The sequence below is a fragment of the Populus trichocarpa genome, chromosome 4 (assembly GCF_000002775.5).
Source record: "Populus trichocarpa isolate Nisqually-1 chromosome 4, P.trichocarpa_v4.1, whole genome shotgun sequence".
NCBI classification, from domain to species: Eukaryota; Viridiplantae; Streptophyta; class Magnoliopsida; order Malpighiales; family Salicaceae; genus Populus; species Populus trichocarpa.
In genome coordinates, this window is record NC_037288.2 from 7,917,823 (window position 1) to 7,941,530 (window position 23,708).

A 23,708-nucleotide genomic window follows, 5' to 3' on the forward strand; every position below is an offset into this window, starting at 1 on the left:
ATATATATATATATAAATAATACAATTTAACAGGTTATATATATATATATATATATATATATATATATATATATATATATATATAACTCTCTTAAAATTATACATAACCTAACATAAATTATAATAAAAAGAGAAGAAAGAAAAAAAAAAGATTTTAGAGGCACACTAAAATTTTAATGATAACAATATTAATGTTATCAAAAAAATATTGATAAAACGAATTTAACGATACTAAAAAAAATAATCAATATTAATCAAAATGAGTTTCATGAGCGGTCTAAAGACAAGTGAGCCGCCTATTATTTTTGAGCGGCTTGTGTGACCAACTATGATTATTATTAGTGATCTTTTTTCTGGTGTTATTGGATTTATTTCATTAAATATTTTCTAATTGTATTGATAGTGTTATCATTAAAGTGTTAATATGTCTTTGAAGTATTTTTTTTCTCTTCACAAATTATAATGAAAAAAAATAAAAAAACCCTGAAAATACACTAAAATTCTAATAACAACATTATTAATACCATAAAAAATGTTTGACGATACAATGAATGAAACAACACTAATAAATGTCACTACTAACGAATTAGACACCGTTTGGGAACGTGGTGTAAATCGCGTTCCATGAAAATTTATTTATTTTGTTTAAATTTATTTTTTTTAGATATATTTTTAGATCGTTTTGATGTGTTGATATCAAAAATGATTTTAAAAAATAAAAAATATATTATTTTAATATATTTCTAAATAAAAAATATTTTAAAAACAACCACTACCACAATTCCGAACAACATCTTAAAATGGATCATATAAATTGGAGATGTGATCAATGAGTTGCTAAATTATATTAAGTAATACTCCAAAATGCACGGGGAAAGTACCATTACTTTCCCCACATTTTTTTTCCTTTTTCCTTTTTTTTTGTTTTTCTCCATATTTTTTTTCATTTCCCCCCTTTTTTTTGGGGTTTTACATGTTTGTTTTTTTTTTCTCAAGATTGTCTTCTTTTTTTTTTGTGTTTTTTTAAATGATCTTTGTCGATTTTTTTTAATATTAAATTGATTGAAAATTTAGTTTGTAGTTTTTTTCTTTAAAACATTATGGATTGTTACAATGTTTCTATGTATGGTTTTTTTTTCTCTCTCTTTTCTCTCTTTTTTCTTTTTTTTTCAAAATGATCTTTGTTGATTTTATTTTTCTCATTTTGAGCTGGTTGAAAATTTTACTTCGTTGTTTTTTTCTTTCAAACACTGTGGATTGCTACAATGTTTCTCCACATGGTTTGTGTTTTGCTACAGTGTTTTCCAACATGTTTTTTTTTTAAATTATCTTTGTCAAATATTTTTTTTAATATTGAGGTAGTTGAGAATTTAGCTTTAACTTTCCCCACATGTTTTTTTTCCTGTTTTTTTCTCTTTTTTTCCAAAATTATCTTCTTCTCTTTTTTTTGTTTTTTTTTTCCAGAATTGTTTTTGTCGATTTTATTTTTTTAATATTGAGCTAGTTGAAATTTAGCTTTGTAGTTTTTTTCTTTAAAACACTATGGATTGTTACAGTGTTTCCCCACATAGTTTTTTCTTTCTTTTTCTATGATTTTTTTTTTTTTTTTCAGAATTGTATTTGTCAATTTTATTTTTTCATATTGAGCTGGTTGAGAATTTAGCTTCGTAGTTTTTTTTTGTTAAAAACACTGTGGATTGCTACAGTATTCCCTCACATGATTTTTTTTCAAAATTATCTTTATCGATTTTATTATTTTTAACAATGAGCTGTTTGAGAATTACAACTCTAGATTTCTTCATTAAACACTATAGATTGCTACAGTGCTTCTCTGTATGGTTTTTTTTTTGATTTTTTTTTATTAAGATTTTTTCCAAAATTATCTTTGTCGATTTTATTTTTTTAATATTAAGCTAGTTGAGAATTTAACTTTGTAGTTTTTTTCTTCAAAATATTATGAATTGAAACAATTTTTTTCATATAATTTTTTTTTAATTTTTTTATGATTTTTTTTCATAAACCCATTACAACACATAAATATACAACAATACCGCAACATCGCGGGGGAATGACATCTAGTTATCTCTATATTTTGTGGACCCTATTATTTTCCCAATTTTGTTATGCTCTAAATTCAAAAAAAAGAAAAATCTCCAACCTCGAATCTACACGTCTCTCTCCAACTTCTCTATGAAGATTTTCAGCCTCCCTTTTCACATGGTCCATGAAAATTTCCTCATTTTTTCTGCTGGTAAATTATATCATAGCCTGTGAAGTTTCTCGCGATTTTCGTTTTATGATTGGGTTATTTGATAAACTTTGTTGTGGCATGATTTGGTCAACTGATTGACAAAAACCCTTCGAGTTGAAAGTTTGTTGTGGGTTTTCCTTGTCTTGTAAAGCTTGCTTGGAACTTGTATAGTTCAATCCACTAGTACTTTTGGATTCGCAAGAGAGTTTGTGAGAGTGAAGAAAATGATGGAAGCTTTTCTTGCTTCAGTTCAGAAAAATATAAAATCTGAAGGAGAGGAAGTGAAATCTGCAATACTACCTCTATTGAAGCTTATAGCGCTTGCTCTCCCCGGTTTAATTCTTGCTCACCCAAAAGTCCAACTTGTCCCTAAAGCTACTTTCAAGCTCCTTAGTAAGCTTGTTTTTGCTTTGTTCTTGCCTTGTTTAATATTCACTCAACTTGGTCCATCCATCTCTCTCGAGAATATTGTTCGCTGGTGGTTCATTCCTGTAAATGTAATCATTAGTACTGCCATTGGTTGCATATTGGGTTGCTTGGTGGCGTTTATATGCCGGCCACCGAGGGAGTTTGTTCGGTTCACAATCATCATGACTGCTTTTGGCAACACTGGCAATATTCCACTGGCAGTAGTTGCATCAGTGTGTCACAGTTCTGATGCTCCTTTCGGTCCGGATTGTTATGGAAATGGTATTGCTTATGTATCCTTTTCTCAATGGGTTTCTGTTATTCTCGTTTACACACTTGTTTACCACATGATGAAGCCCCCATTGGAGCAGTGTGAGATTGTTGATGAAGAGATAGAGATTGAGTTGGTGCCTGCTGATCTCAGTAAGCCTCTCCTTGTAGAAGCTGAGTTGCCAGGAATAGAAGAAAAGGAAACTGAACATAGCAAGACGCCTTTCATTCCTAGCCTCTTCAATAGCGTCTCTGGCATTTCACAAACAAATTTTCCTGATCTTGAAGCAATGAAAGAGGGAAGAGAGGAGGGAGGTGAAAGTAGCTCCAAGTCCATTAGGTGCTTGGCAGAACCTAGGGTGGCTAGAAAGATTAGAGTTGTTGCTGAACAGACACCAATTCATCACATTCTCCAGCCTCCAACAGTTGCTTCTTTCTTAGCTATTGTTATTGGAGTGATCCCTGCTCTCAGACATATGGTTTATGGTGCCCATGCTCCTCTTGAAGTTATCACAGACAGTTTAGGTACGATGGCTGATGCCACAGTGCCTTCTGTTATGCTTATTCTTGGGGGAATGCTTGGTGAGGGTCCAAATGAATCGAAACTTGGGATTCGGACCACGATTGGCATTATTGTTGCAAGGCTGTTGGTGCTTCCTGTAATTGGAATTGGGGTCGTCTATTTGGCTGATAAATGGAATTTCTTAATCGCCGGGGACCGATTGTACCAGTTTGTGCTTTTGCTGCAATACACTACACCTAGTGCCATTTTGTTGGGAGTTATTGCAAGCTTGAGAGGTTATGCAGTTAAGGAGGCTTCGGCACTCTTGTTCTGGCAGCATGTGGGCGCTGTGCTCTCTCTTTCGATATATATCATTGTCTACTTTAAACTGCTTTTTTCGTATATCTGAGGTTTTTCTTTAACCTTCATGTTTAATGCTTCCCAGTTATATATATAAATTTATGCACTGGGCATGAATTTCTGATTAAGATGAACACAGAACCTTATTTCAGCATGAATGATTTGTGTAATTGGTAAAAGGATTTGTGTATGCTAATCAAAGTGCATATAATGAAACTTGCAAGATTCAGTAGGATAGGAAATGTCCAATTGCTTAGTCTGTTGGCATTAGCTCAAGTGGTAGATGGAAATCTGAAGTTTGAACTATCAAATGAACAATAAAAAACACATGGATCTGATCAACAAATTGCCAGTTTGAAAGTGTTAAACCCTGCCAGAACATGTCATTGATTAGCAGTTCGTGTACCTGCGTTGTTTTTCTTATTTATTAGTCCACATGAGCTAAATGAAATCCTTCAACTATACCAGTGAGCATCTTACTAGAGGATACAACAGACTGGGATTTGTTTAGTTGCTGGACTGCACTTTCATTGCACTAGTTCCTTGCTGATAAACCCCGATACACCTAGTTAACTTACCTTGTTGAGGTCATTCCAACCCTGTAGAGTTCCTTGCATAGCTGAGGATGGTTGAGCTTCCAGTGCCAAAAGTATTATTCTCTTGATTCATTTAGAGATTTCAAATTTGAGACCAAGCTACCTGGACTCATAGAGAGAGATTAAGATGTTTAATATTACCCTACAACTCTAAAAGAACTGGGGTTTTTGCCACCGCCGCTGAGTTTTTCTTCATTTCTCTGTTTTTGTCTCTGGAAAGATCAGTAACCAGACATGTATCCCTTTTATTATTATTTTTATCTTTATGCCGATATGCTCTCTCTCCCCAAAACCACAAACATGGATCTGAGATTTAAAAAACTGGCTCATCAATTATGCCTCTCTGCATATAATAAGAAAGAGAGGGGAAGAGAGAGTTGATAGGGTTTTATAAAGAGGTGAAGGTGGAAAGTTAGAAAGGGGGGGAGGTGACGACTAGTCGGCACGGACTATCAGTTCCTCTGCTACTACTTACTCTCCCCTGTGCCCTGACCCCAGCCAGACCAGCCCCTTCACTTTCTTTCTTTCTTTTTTTCTCTTTTACTTTTCCTTTTCTTTTGCTCTGCCTTCCCTTTCCTTTCTCTTGTTATAATTATGATGTCTCCCCTTTTATGTGAGGGTTTGTGCTCTCTGGGGAGGGTGGATGGATCATGTGACATGTTTCAATGTTGGGCTGGTAGGTGCTAAATTGCATCGCTGAGGTGAGTGAAAAATAAATTTGGGGTTTTTGATTTGTTTTTGTTCTTAGGATAACAATTACTTTTCATTTTGGGTTTGTTTTCCAGGATAGATGAATAAAGATGCTTTACAAGATAAGTTTTATTCTCTGTTTATTTATGTTTTCCATCATTTTTTTATCTGTTTACATTTAAGCATTTTTATGTGTGTTTTTTGATCAATTGACAGTAGAAATTGATCCAGTTGAAGTAAGGCAAATAACTAATATGATTGTAGGGTTGTGGGAAAGAATATCGTTGCTGAGCTTCCTACAGTGGGATTCCTTCTTGCTGCCTAGCTGATATCAATGCCCTTCCCGGAAAAAGAAGAAAACAAAGAGAGGTTTAAGTGTAGTTGCACTAGAACAAAGACTGAAACTTTGGGGCATACGTATAACTCCAGCTTATTGAAGTAGAGTTCTGCTAATTATGTTATTTTCACCATTCTTTTAGCTGTCATATTTGCAGATTCTGTTTAGAAAAAAGTTGCATGTAAGCTTTAGATCATGAACTTCCTAAATATTCCCATAAGTACATATAATTATCTCAATAAGATCTAGGTTTGAAGAAGTCTATTAATTCCTTGACAGTCACCAAGTTTGCAGCTTTTAATTTTGTCATATCATTGTTTATATCATCAAATAACAAATGCCAACCTCATTTCAAACCATAACTTTTTTTATCCTCCATTTAATGTCATTAAAATGGATAAATCTTTCTTGATATGGCACTGCACTAACAAAAAAAGAAGCTAAAGGCCATTATTTATTCTAGATTAGATTTTTGTTTTTGTGCTATTGAATGATTTTAGATTTGGAAGTTAGCTGGTTTTTTGACAGTTCAATGTCAAACTTGATTCAAAATTTCAACTGGGGTTGTCTTCTTTGAATTTAAATGAACCTGCATCACTTTTCTGGTGGATCATGTCCATGCATTTAACAAAGACTGAATCCTTCCTTGCTTGGAATGATTGATTTGTAGCAACATGACCTTTCATTTGTATCTAGAACAAATAATGAACTAGCATTCATCACGATCATGACTGCATGGCAATTTGAAATCTAAAACATTGATATAGTTGACACACGGATCCTAATAATTAAAATCTAAAATTAATTTTTCTGTTTTTGTTAGCATCAGTAATAAATTTTAAATTGATGTGTGTTCTATCCACAAGCCAATTATTTTTCTTTCTTTTTTTATTATGGGAAATAGTAGAGGGGTTTGACTTTGGATGCATACAGTTTCATTGTAAATGTTCAAATGAATGTCTATAACTGATTCGAGGCAATGGTTATGAAGAAGAATTCAATTAATCCTTTAAAAAGCAGAACCAAAAGCAAAGATGCTAGAGTATTACTATATGTAGTAAAATTATTCCTTGAGCTGCACCTTCTTCTTTACAGTACAACCTCTTAGAAATGATAACATAGTTATTCTCAGTAAAACTTTTATGGCTTTTCAAGTAAAGGTTTTATGCAAAGACAGAAATTCATGCTATCATGACGAAGATGGAAAGAATATTTTCTGTCTTTTAGCCATGTTCAATTTTGAGATCTCCAATAATGATGCAGATGCGAGATGATAGAACTGGGAATGGATTGTTAATGTTGTGTCCAACTTGTTAGGTCAATTGGCGTTGTTTATTTTTAGTTTTGCAGTTATGAAACTGATTCAGTTTTCACACTGAATGCCATGCTGTCTGTATGAGAAATGAATCTATGCTTTACTTTTACAATTGCAAGCATTTTTTCCAGGATGCTCTTTCTTTTTTTTTTTCTTTGGTCTGATTTGAATAGGTTATGCTCCCCTTGGTTTTATCACTGTTGTTCACAATCCTCTACTACAACGGCCTCATGCTATTGTAAATTACAGTTATTGTAAATGTTTCAGCTCAAATCAGATAGCCAACCGACATCCAAGAAAGGCAAATGCATAGACTGGTTTGTGCTTTTACCTACTGTTTTTAGGTATGTGGCCTGATCTATTTCCTTTTTTTCCATATAATTCCGTTTTATTCCTGCCTATTCATCAATTTCCTTTGATGTATGTTTCCCTTTCATAGCCACCAAGATCTAGTAAGTGGTTTTAACAGTACAATGTAATTGCAATTGCTTTTTTCCTCTGCAGTGTTGGTGGTTCGGATTATTGTTATGTGAGTGTTGGAGCTTATATGCCCTGAAAGATTACAAAGTCTGTGGATGCTGAACTGTTAAAAGGAAGTAACTAGATGAATTGGACATGGATGGCATCTATGCCATTTTGTGTTATCATCCACAATTTTCCAGCAATATGGATATAGCACGTTCCATAAGATTAATTTGCTGTAGTATTACAATTATTGCTGGACACTGAGTAGTGTGAACTTAATTTTTATTATGATTTCATTCCTTTCCTTTCCTTTAATCTTTGCTGGATTCTCCTCCTCAGTGATTTCCAAAACAATTCTTGCATGTTTGCAGAGACACTCTGCAGTTTTGCAGGCCCAAGGTATGGATGAAGATGACATGCCAGAAATCAATGACGAAACCCTTCTTGACGAAGAAGCCATGGCTAGGTAAGGTCAAATTTAACTTCTTATCTTTTACTGCATCCACCATTCTTTCATTATCTGCCCTTCATGCGGATCTTAACAATCATTTTTGTCTACTTGAAAAATGTTCATATTTATGGTCCACTGGCTAGGAGCTGTCAAAGCATTTGAAGAGTTCAGGCTTTCTATCTATGGAGACAATGATGATGAGGAAAGTGCCATTGGCAATGGAAAAGCAAACGATGCCGCCAAAAAAAAAAAAAACCAGTTGCTGAAAATGCAGCTAAGGAGTCTGCAAACTACAACTGGCCAGATCTTACTGATAATGGACATGATACTGGTGTTTCACCTCTGTAAGTTTCTCTCTAGCAAATTTTTAGAACTAGATTAAAGTTTAGGAGTTAACAAGTCTATTGAATGCGTTGAAGGCTGAACAAAACCTCACTGGTATGTCTAAGTTGAATTTTGAACTTTTCTTCTTCCACAAATGTAAACTTTTAAGGGCTTGGTCATGTTCTTGCAAGCTTACGGTGATGCAAAGTATGTCTAAGCTGTTTCTTACTACGTGCAGATATCCAAATTGCATACCACTTGCTAGTTTTTTGTTGATTGCAAGATGTTAAAATAGGAGTGATCTATCTTTGCTGGTCGAGTTCTACTCAAAACTTGGAAGATATGGAAAATAATATTTTCCTTGGAATAATATTTTGGTAGCTGGGCCCTTTAAGACACACGGTGTTGTTAGCCATGGCATGAGAAAATGCAATACTGTAAGATAATAATAGGGTTTCTAGCTTATTTGGTTTCATTTAAGGAAGTGATCCTATGATCTTATGATTGAGATATAAAACTTTCAAGGAAATTAGGATCATCTCTATGCTGGCATAACCTCATTATTGAAATTTTCTTCTTTCCCCTCATTTATCCGACTCTTCAGTCCTCCTTTCAGTCAAGAGAAGAGGGAAAATACTATGAGGGGAAATCTGAATCATAACAAAGAAAGAAAGAGAGAATAAAAATAAGCACTTGGAAGTTTTGGAGAATTAATGTTCTCTCACATCATGAAACCACCTGATTACTCTGAGGCCATGTTTGTTCCTGGAAAGTCGTTTCCGGGAAACCACTTTTCAAACTTTCCTGTGTTTGTTTGCTATTAGGAAAGTTGGTCAACAGAAAACACTTTCTAGTCAACGGAAAACAATTTCCGGTCAACGGAAAACACTTTCCAGTCAAAGAAAAATTTGGCTTGGTTTCCAAGAAAGTGTTTTTCCTTTTGGCTGTGTTTGTTTCCCGGAAAGTTTTCCGGAAAGTGGTTTCCGGGAAACAACTTTCCAAACTTTCCTATATTTGTTTGTCATTAGGAAAGTTGGTCAACGGAAAACACTTTCCAGTCAAAGGAAAATTTGGCTTGGTTTCCAGGAAAGTGTTTTCCTGGAAAATTTGGGCGGAAAACACTTTCCGGAAGTTGTGAAAAATTTAGAAATGTCATTATTTGCTGATTATATCAAATATGATCATCAAACTTTTGAATTGCTATATATATTTTGTTTTGAATATTTATTTTTCAATTTCATCTCTTAAAATTTAATTTTTATATTAACTTTGGTCCTTATTTTTATAATTGCTATTTACTTTTTCCTTATCATTTTTTTATTGAAATTTTTTATCTATCAAATTTGGTCCTCATTCTTTTGATTGTTACTTATTTTATTTGAAAGAATTTATGAAATGTTAATTATTATTATTTTAATTTCTTAATCTTTCATTTTTTTAAAATTTTTTAGATTTGATCTCTATTATTTTGATTATTATTTATTTTATTTGAGATAATTTATGAAATTATATTTTTTTCAATTTCATTCTCATTCAACTTTTTAATTTGTAAGATTTGTTCCTCATTATTTTAATAAACTTGAGAAAAATAAAACATTAATAAGTTATTTTCCAGCTTATTTTCCATGACATAACCAAACACTGGAAAGTGTTTTCCAACTTATTTTCCATTACACTACCAAACATCAGAAAATAATTCACTTTCCTGGAATTCACTTTTAAAAAAAAAACTACTTTCCAGCAAACAAACGAGGACCTGAGTTTGTTGAAGTTGATCCACCTAGAATATTTGCCAGAGTACTTCTTTCCTCTTCTATTCTCTCTGTTTGTGTGTTTCTTCTTTCAATTGTAAGCTTGATTTTGGGGTTTCATTTTGTTCTTGCGCTACAATGATAGCCTTAGCAGAGGAGCTTCAAAGACCTTGTATGAAGCCCATTTAGAAATTTTCTTTTCCCGTATGTTAGCCGCCTTAATTTTTTTTGCTTGCGTTTGATGGATGCTCATGTCTTGTTTTTGCCAAAGTTGGAATCTTTTGTAGTCTTTCTGTGGGTTCTTGATAATGGTTTGTTGATTGATTTAGGCAGGTATAGAGCAGTGAAGGGATTGAAGTTGCTAGGAACCAAGTCAGCCTCAATTGTTCCTTGAAAACCCTGAAGATTTTGGAAGACTCTACTGTGAGTTTTTGGTAATGGTTTGTTGTTTGTGACTGAAATGTTCACTTCTTGGACTTTAAGACAATAAGAATTTGTCAAACACTAATGATTCCATGGCCCATTCTTTACTTTTCTGCTGATTATGCTTTATGGGTCTTTTGAATTGTTTATAATCTTATGATTATATTCTCTTCGCTTTTTTGGTCTTTCATAGGTATAGACTAGAGCGCAAAAGAGCTAACATTAAGAGCTGTGAAGCATTGGTGTGGGCAGATCTTGAGAGGGATTCTTTACTTCCATAGCCATGACCCCCGCTATGATCCAAAGAGATCTGAAGTGTCATGTTTTTGTGAATGGGAACCAAGGAGAAGTGAAGATTGGAGATTTTGGCCTTGCTGCACTTCTTACATAATAGCATGCTTCTTACATAAAAATATATCTTTATTTTCCCATCCTTTCTTCATGGAGATCTTTCTACTACTAATCTTTTTTGTATGTCATTTCTCACCTATTTGTGATCAGTGATTCGCTTAATGACGATTGTGAATCCCCCGCAGCGAATCGCGGGGAAAGCCAGCTAGTTAGATTCCAAACTTTGTTGGTTGTTTGTGCAAGGTATAATTAATATATTTAGGATTCCTTGCACATGTCTGAAGTCTAGACCATGCTCAGATTTGACAGATGGAGGGTGTCTTTTCAGCAGACATCATAGATATTTGCTAAAATGTTCCTGATTTATTCTGAATTGATTTGCACTTCAACATTTTAAGGTTCTTTTGGGATGCCTTGCATGTGTCAAGAGCATCTGAAGCTTTCAATATAAAAAAAAATAGATAGATTCTTGTATGATCAAAGATATAATCACAGTTAGTGTAAAAATGCAGCTCAATCATTAGTTCTAAAAGTAATTTTATTAACTTCAAGTCAATGATTTCTTGAAAATCTCAGTAGAAGTTGTAACTCTGCAAGATTTTTCTTTTTCTTTTTCCCAGCACATGAAGGCTTTTGAGCTAGAAGGGCAAGTCAACAATTTAATCATCTAGACGTTCGAGGGCTAATTTCAGTCATAATTTGATCACAACAGACTTATCAAAGGGATGATTCAATTGCTCTCTGCACTGTCTGCCATAACCTCCAGAGCATAAATTCTTGCACGGCTAGGAAACCACTGGTAATGTGATACTAATCTTATCTTATCCTTCCATATTTATCTAGGGCCTGTTGCTGTATTTACCACCATACATTTGTTGTAAAAACTTGTGCCCGCACAATGAAACTTAACTTGATTTTTCTTCTTGTTTCCTTCACTTGAATTCAATTTTTCAGGCTTAATTTTATATAATTAAATTGTAAAAGGATGCAATTGAAATTAAATAAATTATACATGAGTATTTTTATATATTGTTTCTATTTTTTCAATTCACATAAATTATATTAATTTTAATATATGTGTGTGATTCAATTTAAGTAGATGGAGTATAAAATGATAGGTAGTCTTAAAGCACTAAGTTATTTTCAATTTACTCAACTACCATAAAAAATATTTTGAGAGTTAGGGACCACAAAAATAATAGTAAATATTTTTAAATCATCTACCTCTAATGAAGTTGCATGTACTTTAATAACACAAGTATGCAGACTAAATACTTGCTTAACATATTTGTAAAACAATACCATGTGATAATTATTATATTGCAATTACAATTATATATATATAAATAAAAACCCTAAAACGGTAGTGGTTTCTCTATGATTTTTTTCAACGTGCAAGCTCTCACATTTAACTTTGGGTTACAATAGTGTTTTTTTTTTCATCAACTTTTAAATTTTTTGATTCATTCTTATACATCATTATTAGAAAATTGATAAATACATACGAAAATACTGACGGAAAAATTCTATTGATATATTACGATTATCTTTACCAACAAAATTTTTCATTCTTATATCTATCGGTAAACATCAACAGAAAAATTCTCTCGGTACATATCGAGAAAATGACAGAGGGTATTATAGTGAGATTTAAAAAGGCAAATCGTACATTTTAATTTTTGATCTGGTGATCGACCCTCCTCTTCCCTTCCTACATTTTTCCTTTTTCCTTATGTATTTTTTTCTGTAACAAACAACCACCCTCTAATCTCGACATAATTCAACCTCTGATAACAAATTTGGTCACCATAACACCCACTTTGTCAGCATCTGTGTTTTGATTCAAATTTTATTGAGGATTCTCCACTTTAAGTAAGCAAATGTACCTTTTTTTTAATTTGAACTTAATTTTAAAATGTTTATTTTTTTTGCATATTTTTTGTAGTATATGTATTCTGTTTGGGTGTTTACTTATTTTATAGTTTTTTCTCATATAAATTTATTGTATGGATTTATTATTTGTACATGTTAGGGTTTGTTTTCAATTTTTTAAAATTATATTTGCTTGTAAATTGATGAAACTTATATTGAATTTTTGACTTAGATGTTTTGTGATAAAATAAATAATGACTTATTTAACGGATTCATTTAAGGCTAGAAATGGGTTTATTGAGGTTTTTATTTTTTTCTCTTAGGTGTTTTCATGTAAAAAATAGAGATTGAAAAATGAGATTTTTGGATCTTATAAGTCATACCCTAATTTTTTGAGCAACTAAGGTGACTAGAATTCAACCAGTAGATAATGTGTCGTCTGCCATTATAGACTACACATTCTACTTTGTTTTTTTTTTTTTAATGAATTTGGTGAATGATGTGATTTAACAAAAAAAAAAAGGGAACAAGTATGCGGCTTTGGCCCTCTTTGTTTAGGGCTAGAAGATAGCCCACTTAGGTTAGCGTTTGAGTTTTTTTATGAAGCTTTTTTTTAGTTTTTGCCTTAAATTTTAATTAAAATAAATAATTAAAAATTTTAATTACACTTTTTTAAAAAATTTTTTAAGACATTCATATTTTGTATCTAACCAATAAAATATATCTAATTGTTTCCTAATTTTTTTTTGTAACATGTAAACCACTCAAAATAATTTTAATGATGAGCATAATGAAAGATTATGAAACTCATTACATACACACACCTAAAACAAATAACTTTCATATAATAATTAACTTTGTTATTTAATTATAAACTTTTTCTTGGAAAAACTTGTAAAGTTTCTTAGGTAGCATTTGATTATTGCTTTAGGATAAAAAAGACAGAGACAATTAGGACAGAGAAGACATGTATCATTGTCATTTTTGTTTTGAAATGACAATAAAATTGTCCTAATGATAAGTTTATTTTTATGTTTCTATCTATTCAACCAAATAATTTATTTATCTTTTCTATCTTAAAACACTAACCAAATGCAAGCATATTTTCATATTGAGATCTTAAAAGAAAATTCTTAAGCTTAAATACACAACATAAATAGAGGCAAGGTAGAGTTTATTGTTGTTGTCGTAACCTGTTTTTTAGTTCTATTTTTTTAACATGTTTTCAAAAATAATAATAAAATAATAATATAAGAATTTTTTTAAAAATACTTTTTGATTAAATTCAGCCAATTTGCAGTCATTTTATACTTTGTAACTCTTTTGCGTGTCTTATTCATGTTAATGAATTTTGAAAATTGAAATATTAAAAAATCAAGAAAAGAAAAGAAAAATAAATAGTAAAATAAAAACGATTAGTGGGTGGAATGATGAGTAAGTAAGGAAAAGAGGACTAAAATGAAAATAAAGTTTTGGCCTCCCTCCAAGTAATTAAAAGATAGGAGGATAAGGATAGGAAAAAAAAAAGAGAAAACATGAAAAGCTTGTAGAAGGTACGAGAAGATAAGATGATAAGAAGGAATAAAGAGAGAAAAAAAAATAGGTGCTAAAAGAACTGTAGAAGAGGGGTAGAATAAAAAAGGAAGAAAGAAAAAGCACTACATCAAGAAAGAGAGAGAAATATAAATAAAAAAGAGGAAAAAAAAGAGAGAAGAAAAACTGAAGAGAGAGAAAAAACAGCGAGAGGGAGAGAACAAATCAGCCCCTCTCTAATTTTCTCTCCACACCATATCTAGTGACAACAACGACCAGTCACCATACCGACTAACCCTTCATTCCAATCGAGCAACCATTTCCTTAACCCAAACCACTACCCACGGCCTAGCACACCAGTAGCCAAGCAATGGAGAGAGAGAGAGAGAGAAAAAAACCTGGATAGATGAGGAAGAAGAGAGAGAATTGAACCTTTAAGTGGATCAATCTCATATTTGCACACTTGATCTAGCCAATCATGTGCCTTCCTTGCCACCAGAGCATAGATCCAAGTGCCACTAGTCATGACAAGGTGTGAACGTCATGTGCTGACATTGCTAGTCCATTCCAACAACTTTCTATCAACCCCAACCACTCTTGAAGGTCAATTTCAAACCTCAAAATGAATTTTTGAATAAGTTTCAATATATTATTTATTTTCATGCATATTATTGAGAAATATTTGAAATGCTAGGTTCTACACTATTGTATGGAAACCTCAAGGGTATGATGCCACTAAAAATTTGTTTTCAAGTGAAATAAAGATGGAAATCAATATTTCACAATGAGATTGGGAGGATCGAGAAGGTTTATCCAAGATGTAATGGCTTGACATTGGTGTTGGAATTTTTTTATAATGTGTTGATGTGTTTGTTCATGTATGTTTGATTGTTGTAAATTTTTTGTCAATAAATAATGATATATATATATATATATATATATATATATATATATATATATATATATAATAGAAAAATAGTTTTGTTTGTTTGTTTTGAGTCCTTATATAAATCATTGAGGATGATGGCTAAAAAAACTATATTATTTGTGTGATTTTGTATTAATGGTCTCTATTATCTGCAAAGCCATGGTAACTCATTCCTTTCAACAATGATTTTTATTTCAAGCATATAGATTATTAAATGCTAGAGGAAGTGTTTTGATGATTAGTCAATTATGGATAATTTATAAACTTCTGATTATGATTATATGTTGATTAATTGTATTTGGATTATGATATTTTATGGTATGCAAATTTTATGTGGAATCTTTTTTATTTTTATTTTTATGTTTATGATAGATTTGAGGTTTGAGGCATAACATGGCTAAAGAGGTTTTCGGTGGCATCTCTTTGTTCATGTGCCAGTGGTGTTCTTTTTATGGTTGACTGATATGTTTTCAGGGTGTGACAAATATGGTATCAAAGCAATTTGATCAAAGAGAAATAGATTATTGTTTGAATTATGAGAAATATGAATAAAAATAAGTTGTGCATAAGTTATTTCCTATTAAAAGTATTAGAGTGTGCAACGAAAGCATGGTGATATTTTGTGATTTTTGAAATAGACTTTTAGCATTGATTTATGATTGATATATAAAGAAATGAGTTCCGGAGATAATTGTGAATTTTTTATTATATGAGAAATTTATGGTATTGAATGATTTGAGTTATGTCAAGTTTCAAAGATGAAACTTTTTGTAAGATAAAGAGAATATAATATTCTAAAAACTTAAATGGAAAAATATAGTATTGCCTTTATGTTTATAATTATGGTTATTAATGATATAGGAGTTATTGGTCTCTCTCTCTCTCTCTCTCTCTCTATATATATATATATATATATATATATATATATATATATAAGGAACCAAAAATTTGAAAGAGATAGAGATGAACCGAAAAAGAAGAAGAAGAGAGAAGGGCGGGAAAAGAAAGGTAAGAGATAGATCATGGGTGATAGAGGAATTATGTTTTTAAGATATGATGATTTTTTTATTAACTATGATTTTGAATTTGTTAAAGTTTCTAAGATTTTTTTAAAGTTTATGTTGTTAAGTTTGATTGATAATTAATATGTATTAATATTTTAATTAATTGATTTTGGGTGATTTGGTTAGGAATTATGATTTAAGATGTGATTGGTTTAATTGATGTGTTAAGAGTATAAAGGCTTAAGAAATTGGACCAATCTTCTTTCAGAATTCTAGAAAGATTAGTTTTGAGGTTAAAGATTGTCATAACCCAATTCTTGATTTTTTTTTAAAATATTTTTCAAAAAATCCAAAAAATATATTTTTGAAGCATTTGATTCATTTTCAATGTTTTTTTTTTCTTTTGAAAGAATCTAAAATTCAAAAATTACTTTTGCATGTCTTGGAATTGTCTAAAAAGAAAACCTTTGTAATGTTATTCATAAAATAAAGTAAAAAAAAAACATATTTTCACCTATTTTAGTTTTTTTTGTCCTAGCGTTCTACAAAAAGATGAGAAATAAAAATATATTTAATTTGCATGCTTGGATTTTATAACAAGTTTATAAAGCCTACTAAAACTTGATATAAATTTTAAAAACACCAAAAAAACAAATTTGTTTATTTTTATATCAAGCTTTATGAACTTACACATAAGACGTATTTAAAATATTAGAAAAAGCAAGTTAAGCCCATAATAAATAAAATAACCCCTTTTTCTCTCTCATATTGTTTACTTTTAATATTTAAGAATTATAAATTTATACGTAAGATATATTCCTAGTAATAAGAGAAACAAACATATAATATATAATAAAATATATCTTGGCTTTAGAATAACTAGGTTTGACCCATAAAACTATGGACTTACTTTACTAAGGTGGATCTGTTTTAACTAATAAACAAATCAATGGCTAGAAAAAACACAACAAAGCCTTAACAATAATCAGAAAAATAAACAATGAAACTTGCATCAGGATGGTGTATTAGGGGGTTATATTGTTTTTCATATACATAACTAGTCCCATTATTCAAATTCTATAAACTAGTTAGAGTTCTAGTGATCAAAATATTTGGTGGCGATTCCAAACCTTTAAACCATAAAAGGACTGGAATTTCTTATTATTTTCACCCCCAAACCCAATCCAGAAGGATAAAAGTTGCGATGTCATACACGTATAAAAACGATAATGAAATTTTAGTTTAGTACTAGATTTGTGAAAATTATATTTTAGTCTCTACACTTTAGAAAATTTACAATTTGACTCTTGAAACATATTTTGGAATTCTATATAGAACTAGTTGTCAAGTTAAAGATGATGAATTTTAGTTTGGTTTTGAATTTGTGAAAATTACAATTTAGTCCATGAATTTTGTAAAATTATGATTTAACCCCTGAATTTAAGCAAAATTACAAATTTGGTCCCGATGGTAGAAGATAGTTTTTCTATTATGTGCCAACAAGTAATTCAAATGTATTGATGATTATTATCTATATGTTTAAATATTGATAATGACATCTATTGATCATTTAGACTTTTGTTATGTCCCAATAAGTAATTCAAATGTGTTGATGATTTATCATGTTTTATTTGATTTTGTTTGAATTTAAAGTTAATTTGATATTGTGTTTAAATATATTTAAGTATTTCAAGAGCATCATATACGACTCCTTTTGTAATGAAAGTGATTGAATACTACAAAGTGAGAATTTGATATATTATTATGAGTAATAAATATGAATTATATCTTTAAGAATATATATGAAATGTGTGTTTACATCCATATGATATAATGAAACTCGTTATATGATTGTGAGTAATTGATAGAGATATATTGTGGAAAGTATCTATGAAATATGTGTGTTTGCATATGGAGTGGTTATTATTATGAAATATGTGTTTATGAAGTGTGGACTATGCATTTTGATATCATTCAAGAGGGATGCATTTGATTTCTGCACACAAGGCGTGCAAAAGATGAGTTTAATATGTGCACTACGAGGTGTGTAAATGATGTATGTCATGTATGCATGTAGCAACATGCGATGTATTTGATGCGTGTAAGTTACGCGTGCATATGATGTATTTAGTGTGACTGGCCATCACACATTTTTAAAACATTGTACCAATTATGTAAACTAATGTACCTTGGGAACGAAGTGATGAGTTATGGACTAATATGAAAGTTTTTAACACAATCATCATCATATATGTGTTATGATAATAATATTCTATCGTGTATCTATTTTTTTTATTAATACGAGTATCCGGGTCAGCTTGCGCACACCTCGACTAATCTCACGGTCACTGAAGTTAACGACCATGTAAGCCTCCAGTGGTTTTAAGGTTTGTGGGACTCGAATTGATGACCTTTAGGGAGGAAACTTATGACCTAATCAGTTGAGTTACACCTCTCAGAGTTGGTGTATTTATTTTGATTACTCAGTGAGATGTGGAAACTTATTCCTTTCCGCAATGATTTTTATTTCAGGCATATAGATCATTAAATGTGCATATGGAGATTCATTATTAAAGACTGTATTTATAGACTTTTGATTATATGATTATATGTTGATTAATTGTATTTGGATTATGATATTTGATGGTATGTTAATTTCATGGGGAGTCTTCTTTTTTGAGGTGTTTGGTAGATTTAAGGTTTGGGGCTTAACTTAGTTAGGACCATCAAACAAAGATTCAAGATCAAACATTTTAAACCTGAAAGAAAATAAAAAAAACTTAAAGCTATGGTATTTGTTCTAAAATAAATATAAGATGATGTATTTACAATGTTTTAAAAATGTTATAGCAAATCCCCTGCCACTTTGGCTCACAAGCACAACAAGAACAAGGCAATGAACCAAGTGCAAATTCATACTATCAAAGGATCATGCTACGAACATTTCTAAAAAAAATATACATTCTTATAATCTATTTATCCTCATCCTTCATTGAAGATCTTCTCTCAAATACCCTTTCCCTTGCCTTTGTTGCCTGTATGCACACAAGGTCATCAATTTGTCATTGCACTTGATGGGAGCCTCTAATAGAACAGCACATGAAAACATATATATACAAGGGAGAGAAGTTGAAGGAAAGAAAAAAGAGATTGGACTAAGGACCTGTTTGTTCCAATCTGTACAAGCAGTAACGATAGAAAGAAGAACTGATTGCACAAATGACCCAGCTAATATTCCAATCCAAAGGCCTTTTCCTCTTAAATGAGCTACAAAACCAAGCACAGCAGCCAATGGAAGTCCAACCAGATAAAATGAACCAAGATTGATATATGCCCCTATTTTCTGCCATCCACTTCCTCTAGCCACACCTGATGCGAAGGACAACACATACTTTAAAATCAGCACGTATTGTCAAGTTTATACAACGATTTAAGGCTACTATTGCCAAGTTGTATATTAACCAAAAAACCAAAAAAAGAAACTGGGATAAGAAACTAACCAGAAAGGACAGCTTGTAAGCTGTCCATGATAAATGAGAGACAAATCAGAGGAGTCATGACTGAAATATAACGCACAACCTGCCTGTCATTGCTGTAAGCATATCCCAAAACTTGCCGGGAAAGGAAGAGTCCTGAGCTCACAATGACTGACTCTATGCCAGCAAGAAACAATGCAACCAGAACTGCCATCCTAGCTAATTGAGGATTCCCAGCTCCTAGTTCATTCGATACTCGTGTACTACAAAAATGCCATGAAATCTACATGCATGAACGAATTGATATGAAATCTATACATTATTTTGAATTAAAGAATATGCTTTCAATAGGAGAAGGTTATAAACCTTGCAGCAGCTCCAAATCCATATGGTATTGTGAAGTGCAATGTAGAGATTGTGAGGCTAAATCAAGCAAAATAAATGTCAATGAGAAATTAGAGTTATAATAATATTTAATTCAATCTTTACAGGTAACCAATTTGTCAATATATGGATAGGAGACAAAATAAATATTAAAAATACCATATAGAAAGCACTGAAGTCTCCAGTTTTGGATTTTTGAAAAGACCAGAAAGCAAAATCAGCAACTCCATTGACCACCATTTAAGACTGTGATGATCGCGTAATAGTATTATAGTTAGGAAAACAGAACAAAACAGAAATGGCATTTTCATGATAGAAGAAAATGGTAAAAGAAATTACCAAACCATAATAGCAGAAGGGACACCGAGCTGAAAGAATTCTCTGATACCATAAAGTGCCTCTCTTGACAATGGAGCTCTAGTTTTTTCACATGCTGAGGAGAACTTTACATACAGGCCTAGCAATATCACATTCAACCAAGTTGATAAACTATAGGCTATAGCTGCACCCTTTTGTCCTAATTGCAGTTTGTACACAAGAGTCCAGCATGAAATGGTGTGAAAACATAGGATGAAAGATGATGTTATGAGCATTGGTAGAATCACACTTTGTGTCTGAAGATATCTAGTCAAAGGTTTAAGAACTGCGCCCCCAAATAATGCAGGGATCAGCCACATTGAGTACTTGCAGGCTTCTTGAGAGATTGAAGTGTCTTGGCCTAGTAGAGGTAGTAGTTTGCCGATGAAGATCCACAGGACACAAATTGGAGGGCACATGATTATTAGAGAGATGATTGCACTGTAAGTATAGGTTCCAAGCTTTTGATATTGTTTAGCTCCATATGCTTGGCCAGCTAGAGTTTCCAGTCCACCTGCCATTCCTGACTGTTTGCCAATTACAAACTCGGGTCAATTTATGCTTGTTAACACAAATATAATTGTTAAAAAAAAGCTTAATAAAGAAAGAAAATTGGAAAAAAAAATCATTTTTAATTGTAGAGGGCATTCTAACATGATAATAATACATAGCGACCTCCAGCTTTAGGCAAGAGCTCACGCTTTACTGGCCTATATCACCCCAATTTGTTTGATTATTATTCAATTCTTAATTTGTTTTTTATTAGAATGCTGGTATGAATTAAAGATGGGCCACTCTTATAGAAGTTATAGTTTTGACAAAATTGAACAGAACAGGGTACTAATTGAAAAGTTTTTTAATAATGGGATGAAATTGAACGATTGACACAAAGAAAGGAAGGACTTTTGCCAATAACGAAGAGGCAAGTAATGTAGCAAAATAATTATAATAGAGAAGAAGAAGAAGAAGAAGAAGGAAAGGTAGGTAAAGGGATATTGTTAGAAAGATGTGGAATGGACAAAGGGAGGAGAATTTATGGGATGAGGGTAGTCAACATGCAAGTCCGAAGCTTGATTTGGTGCAGAAGGATTGGGGTCTTTGTTTGTGAACAAAGCACTTGGAATACAAAAGTCCAAATACAGTGAACACATGCATGTTTTATTAACTATTTACTCTTTAAAAACCCCAATAACCCACTTGCTTCATGCATTAATGTTAATAAATTTCAGTCTGAAAACAACAAACAAACAACTTTTGTATATACACTAGTATATTAGCCCATGCTCTGCAGCGGGTTAATATCAATTTTATTTTTTTAAAATATTAAAAATATAGAGAATATTTTAAGCGTTTTGGATCTGGCTTAGGTATGACATGGTTGCAAACCCAATTTGCTTGAGTCTGACATATCTTCCAGATCTAGGGCTCTTGGGTCTGGCATGCCTGCAAAATCTAAAGCGCTTGGGTCTGGACCCATGTGTTTATGTCTGCCAGATCCATGTCTGGGTCCGACAATCATATCTTTTCTTCCAGATTCATTAAGTCTTCCATTCAGGAGGGCTCCATATCTTGTCTTCCTAACAGTGTGCAATGAAATGATACTCTTTTATATATCAATAGATGCCATAGAGTAGGGCACCATATGTTTGGTGTCAGACCTAGGTGCAGGCTGGCAACCATGTTTGGTATCAGACCCAGGTGCAGGTGTGGCATGGTTGCCAGACCCAAAGCTCTTGAACCTGACATTGTTGCCAGATCTAAGGACCTTTGGTCTGGTGTGGTTGCCAGACCCAACCAAACAATAAACAAACAGAGAACAATTATACACTTTAGTTGTTAGGAGAGAGAAAAAAAAGAAAAACGCAAACAATCGATTATCAACGGCAATCCAACCATGATATGTCTACAATCGCCGCACCATGTGAAAGAGGGCACGTCTGCGCATCTAGTTATATGACGGATGGCCAGATTTGGTTACCGGGAAGCGTCTCACACACCTCTTTAATGGCGTGAGTGCCGCCAACTCGCTGGGGCGTGTGGAACACGTGCCAATAGTTTTTAGATTAAAAATAAAAAATACAACGTGAAAATACTAAAATACCACCCATTGTCCTTTTAATTGCACAACATATCCATGTAAATTTCATTATCGCAATCCATAATAATATGTGTGTAAAGCTACATTGAAATCCCTACACCCTTTAACTTTTTTTTATAATTTGAATCATTTTAATTTTCAACTTGCTATGCGTAGCACGGACAGCATGGACATGCTACGGACGTCCGATATATTCCTCTATGAAAAAATATTTTTCCTTTTGGTTCGACAATAAAAAAATTTCTGGCTATTTGTTTTTTTTGCTAAGATTAAATTTATTTTTGATTCCATGAAAGAGATGTGGGTCGGAAGAGTACTACGTAATGCACTGTAAGTATACTCACAAACACGAGGGGTCAAAAATATTGGAGAAAATGGAAATAGACAAATAGAAAATTGATAATTTTTTTTTTGCTTGAATGGAAAGAAAAATGTTTAAATGATAAATTTAAGATTTTTGTACATGAAACATAAGATTTAGGGGTTAATCCAAAACTAGCAAGGACCTTAGGGTTGTTTTTTTTTCTTTTTCCCTTCCCCTGATCATATCCTGTCTTCAATCCCAGGATAGATGAAGTGGATTCTTGAAGAAACTCTTCTTCCTCTCTCCTTAATGGAAGAGAAAGCAACCTTAATTTCTGAATTGAAAGCATAATGATTCATGCTAGTTGAAAGATGCAAGAAGATCAAAGGACCTTTATAAAAAAAGTTTAAAAAAAAGGACAGGATTAGAAGACATACAAGAAGGCTAAACCCTGTAACATTGGTAATAGAAGTGGCAATGGCAGCACTAGAGAGTGCAAGTGCACCAAGGTGTCCTACAATTATCACAGACACAACTTGTAGGAGATACTGCAATACTGACACGGCCACCATTGGAGCTGCTAAATAGCCTGCCTTCTTTAGCTCTTGAACAAATCCTTCCCATGTTATCGCCCATTTTCTCTCTTCCCTCTTTCCCTCTCCTTCCATAACTTCTCAACAAGTGAATGAATATTTTGATAGTTATTGATAATAATACATATCTTTTTCTAGTACTTCTTATAATGAAAATTCCTATCTGTCAGCCTATAAGAATTTAAATTTTTAAAGCCTCGCATATTTTCGTACTCAAATTCTTCACCCTTAGTCGTAAGATATTACTTGCTTTTTTACTTTCTTTAGAATAAGTTCTTTATTACCAATAAAGACAGAGGACAAGCAAGAAAGATAGCAAATCCTTGGTTTTTTTTTTTTTTCTTTCTTTAGAATAAAGTCTTTATTCCCACCATGGAGTACCGCTTGAAGTTCCCAACTTTACAAGACCGTCTGCACAACTATTTCCCTCTCTCAAGACATGTTGCAGAACACATGTCCATGTTAAGTGTGAACTCAATTGATAGCAGCCAGCCTCCAACATGGCTGCATGCTGCATGGTGAGTGTAAAAAGATGGCAACAAGTAAGCCAGCTGAAATGTTGAACATGGTGGCAGAGCTTTTGGTGGACGGCGGCGGCAACCATTTTTTACTGAAAATGGGGAGTCTTGTCTCCCTAGCTATTTCAGCTATAAGTAGAGAGGGGT

General features: G+C 32.4%; 2 protein-coding genes across 2 annotated transcripts; one reads left to right on the top strand and one right to left on the bottom strand.

The window, feature by feature from the left end:
- The first annotated feature begins 2,130 nt into the window (after positions 1-2,130).
- Positions 2,131-10,885, top strand: LOC18097596 (protein PIN-LIKES 2). The gene is made up of 6 exons (XM_052452302.1): positions 2,131-3,841; positions 5,342-7,073; positions 7,234-7,660; positions 7,789-7,989; positions 10,050-10,143; positions 10,337-10,885. The coding sequence occupies exon 1, from the start codon at positions 2,476-2,478 to the stop codon at positions 3,838-3,840; it is 1,365 nt and encodes a 454-aa protein (XP_052308262.1). The 5' UTR covers positions 2,131-2,475; the 3' UTR covers position 3,841; positions 5,342-7,073; positions 7,234-7,660; positions 7,789-7,989; positions 10,050-10,143; positions 10,337-10,885.
- Positions 10,886-18,631: 7,746 nt separating this feature from the next.
- LOC18097597 (protein DETOXIFICATION 14) lies at positions 18,632-23,189 on the bottom strand. The gene is made up of 7 exons (XM_006384114.3): positions 22,888-23,189; positions 20,031-20,575; positions 19,851-19,937; positions 19,674-19,730; positions 19,332-19,570; positions 18,995-19,200; positions 18,632-18,866 (listed from the first exon to the last, which is right to left on the bottom strand). The coding sequence occupies exons 1-7, from the start codon at positions 23,116-23,118 to the stop codon at positions 18,804-18,806; spliced, it is 1,428 nt and encodes a 475-aa protein (XP_006384176.3). The 5' UTR covers positions 23,119-23,189; the 3' UTR covers positions 18,632-18,803.
- Positions 23,190-23,708: the final 519 nt, after the last annotated feature.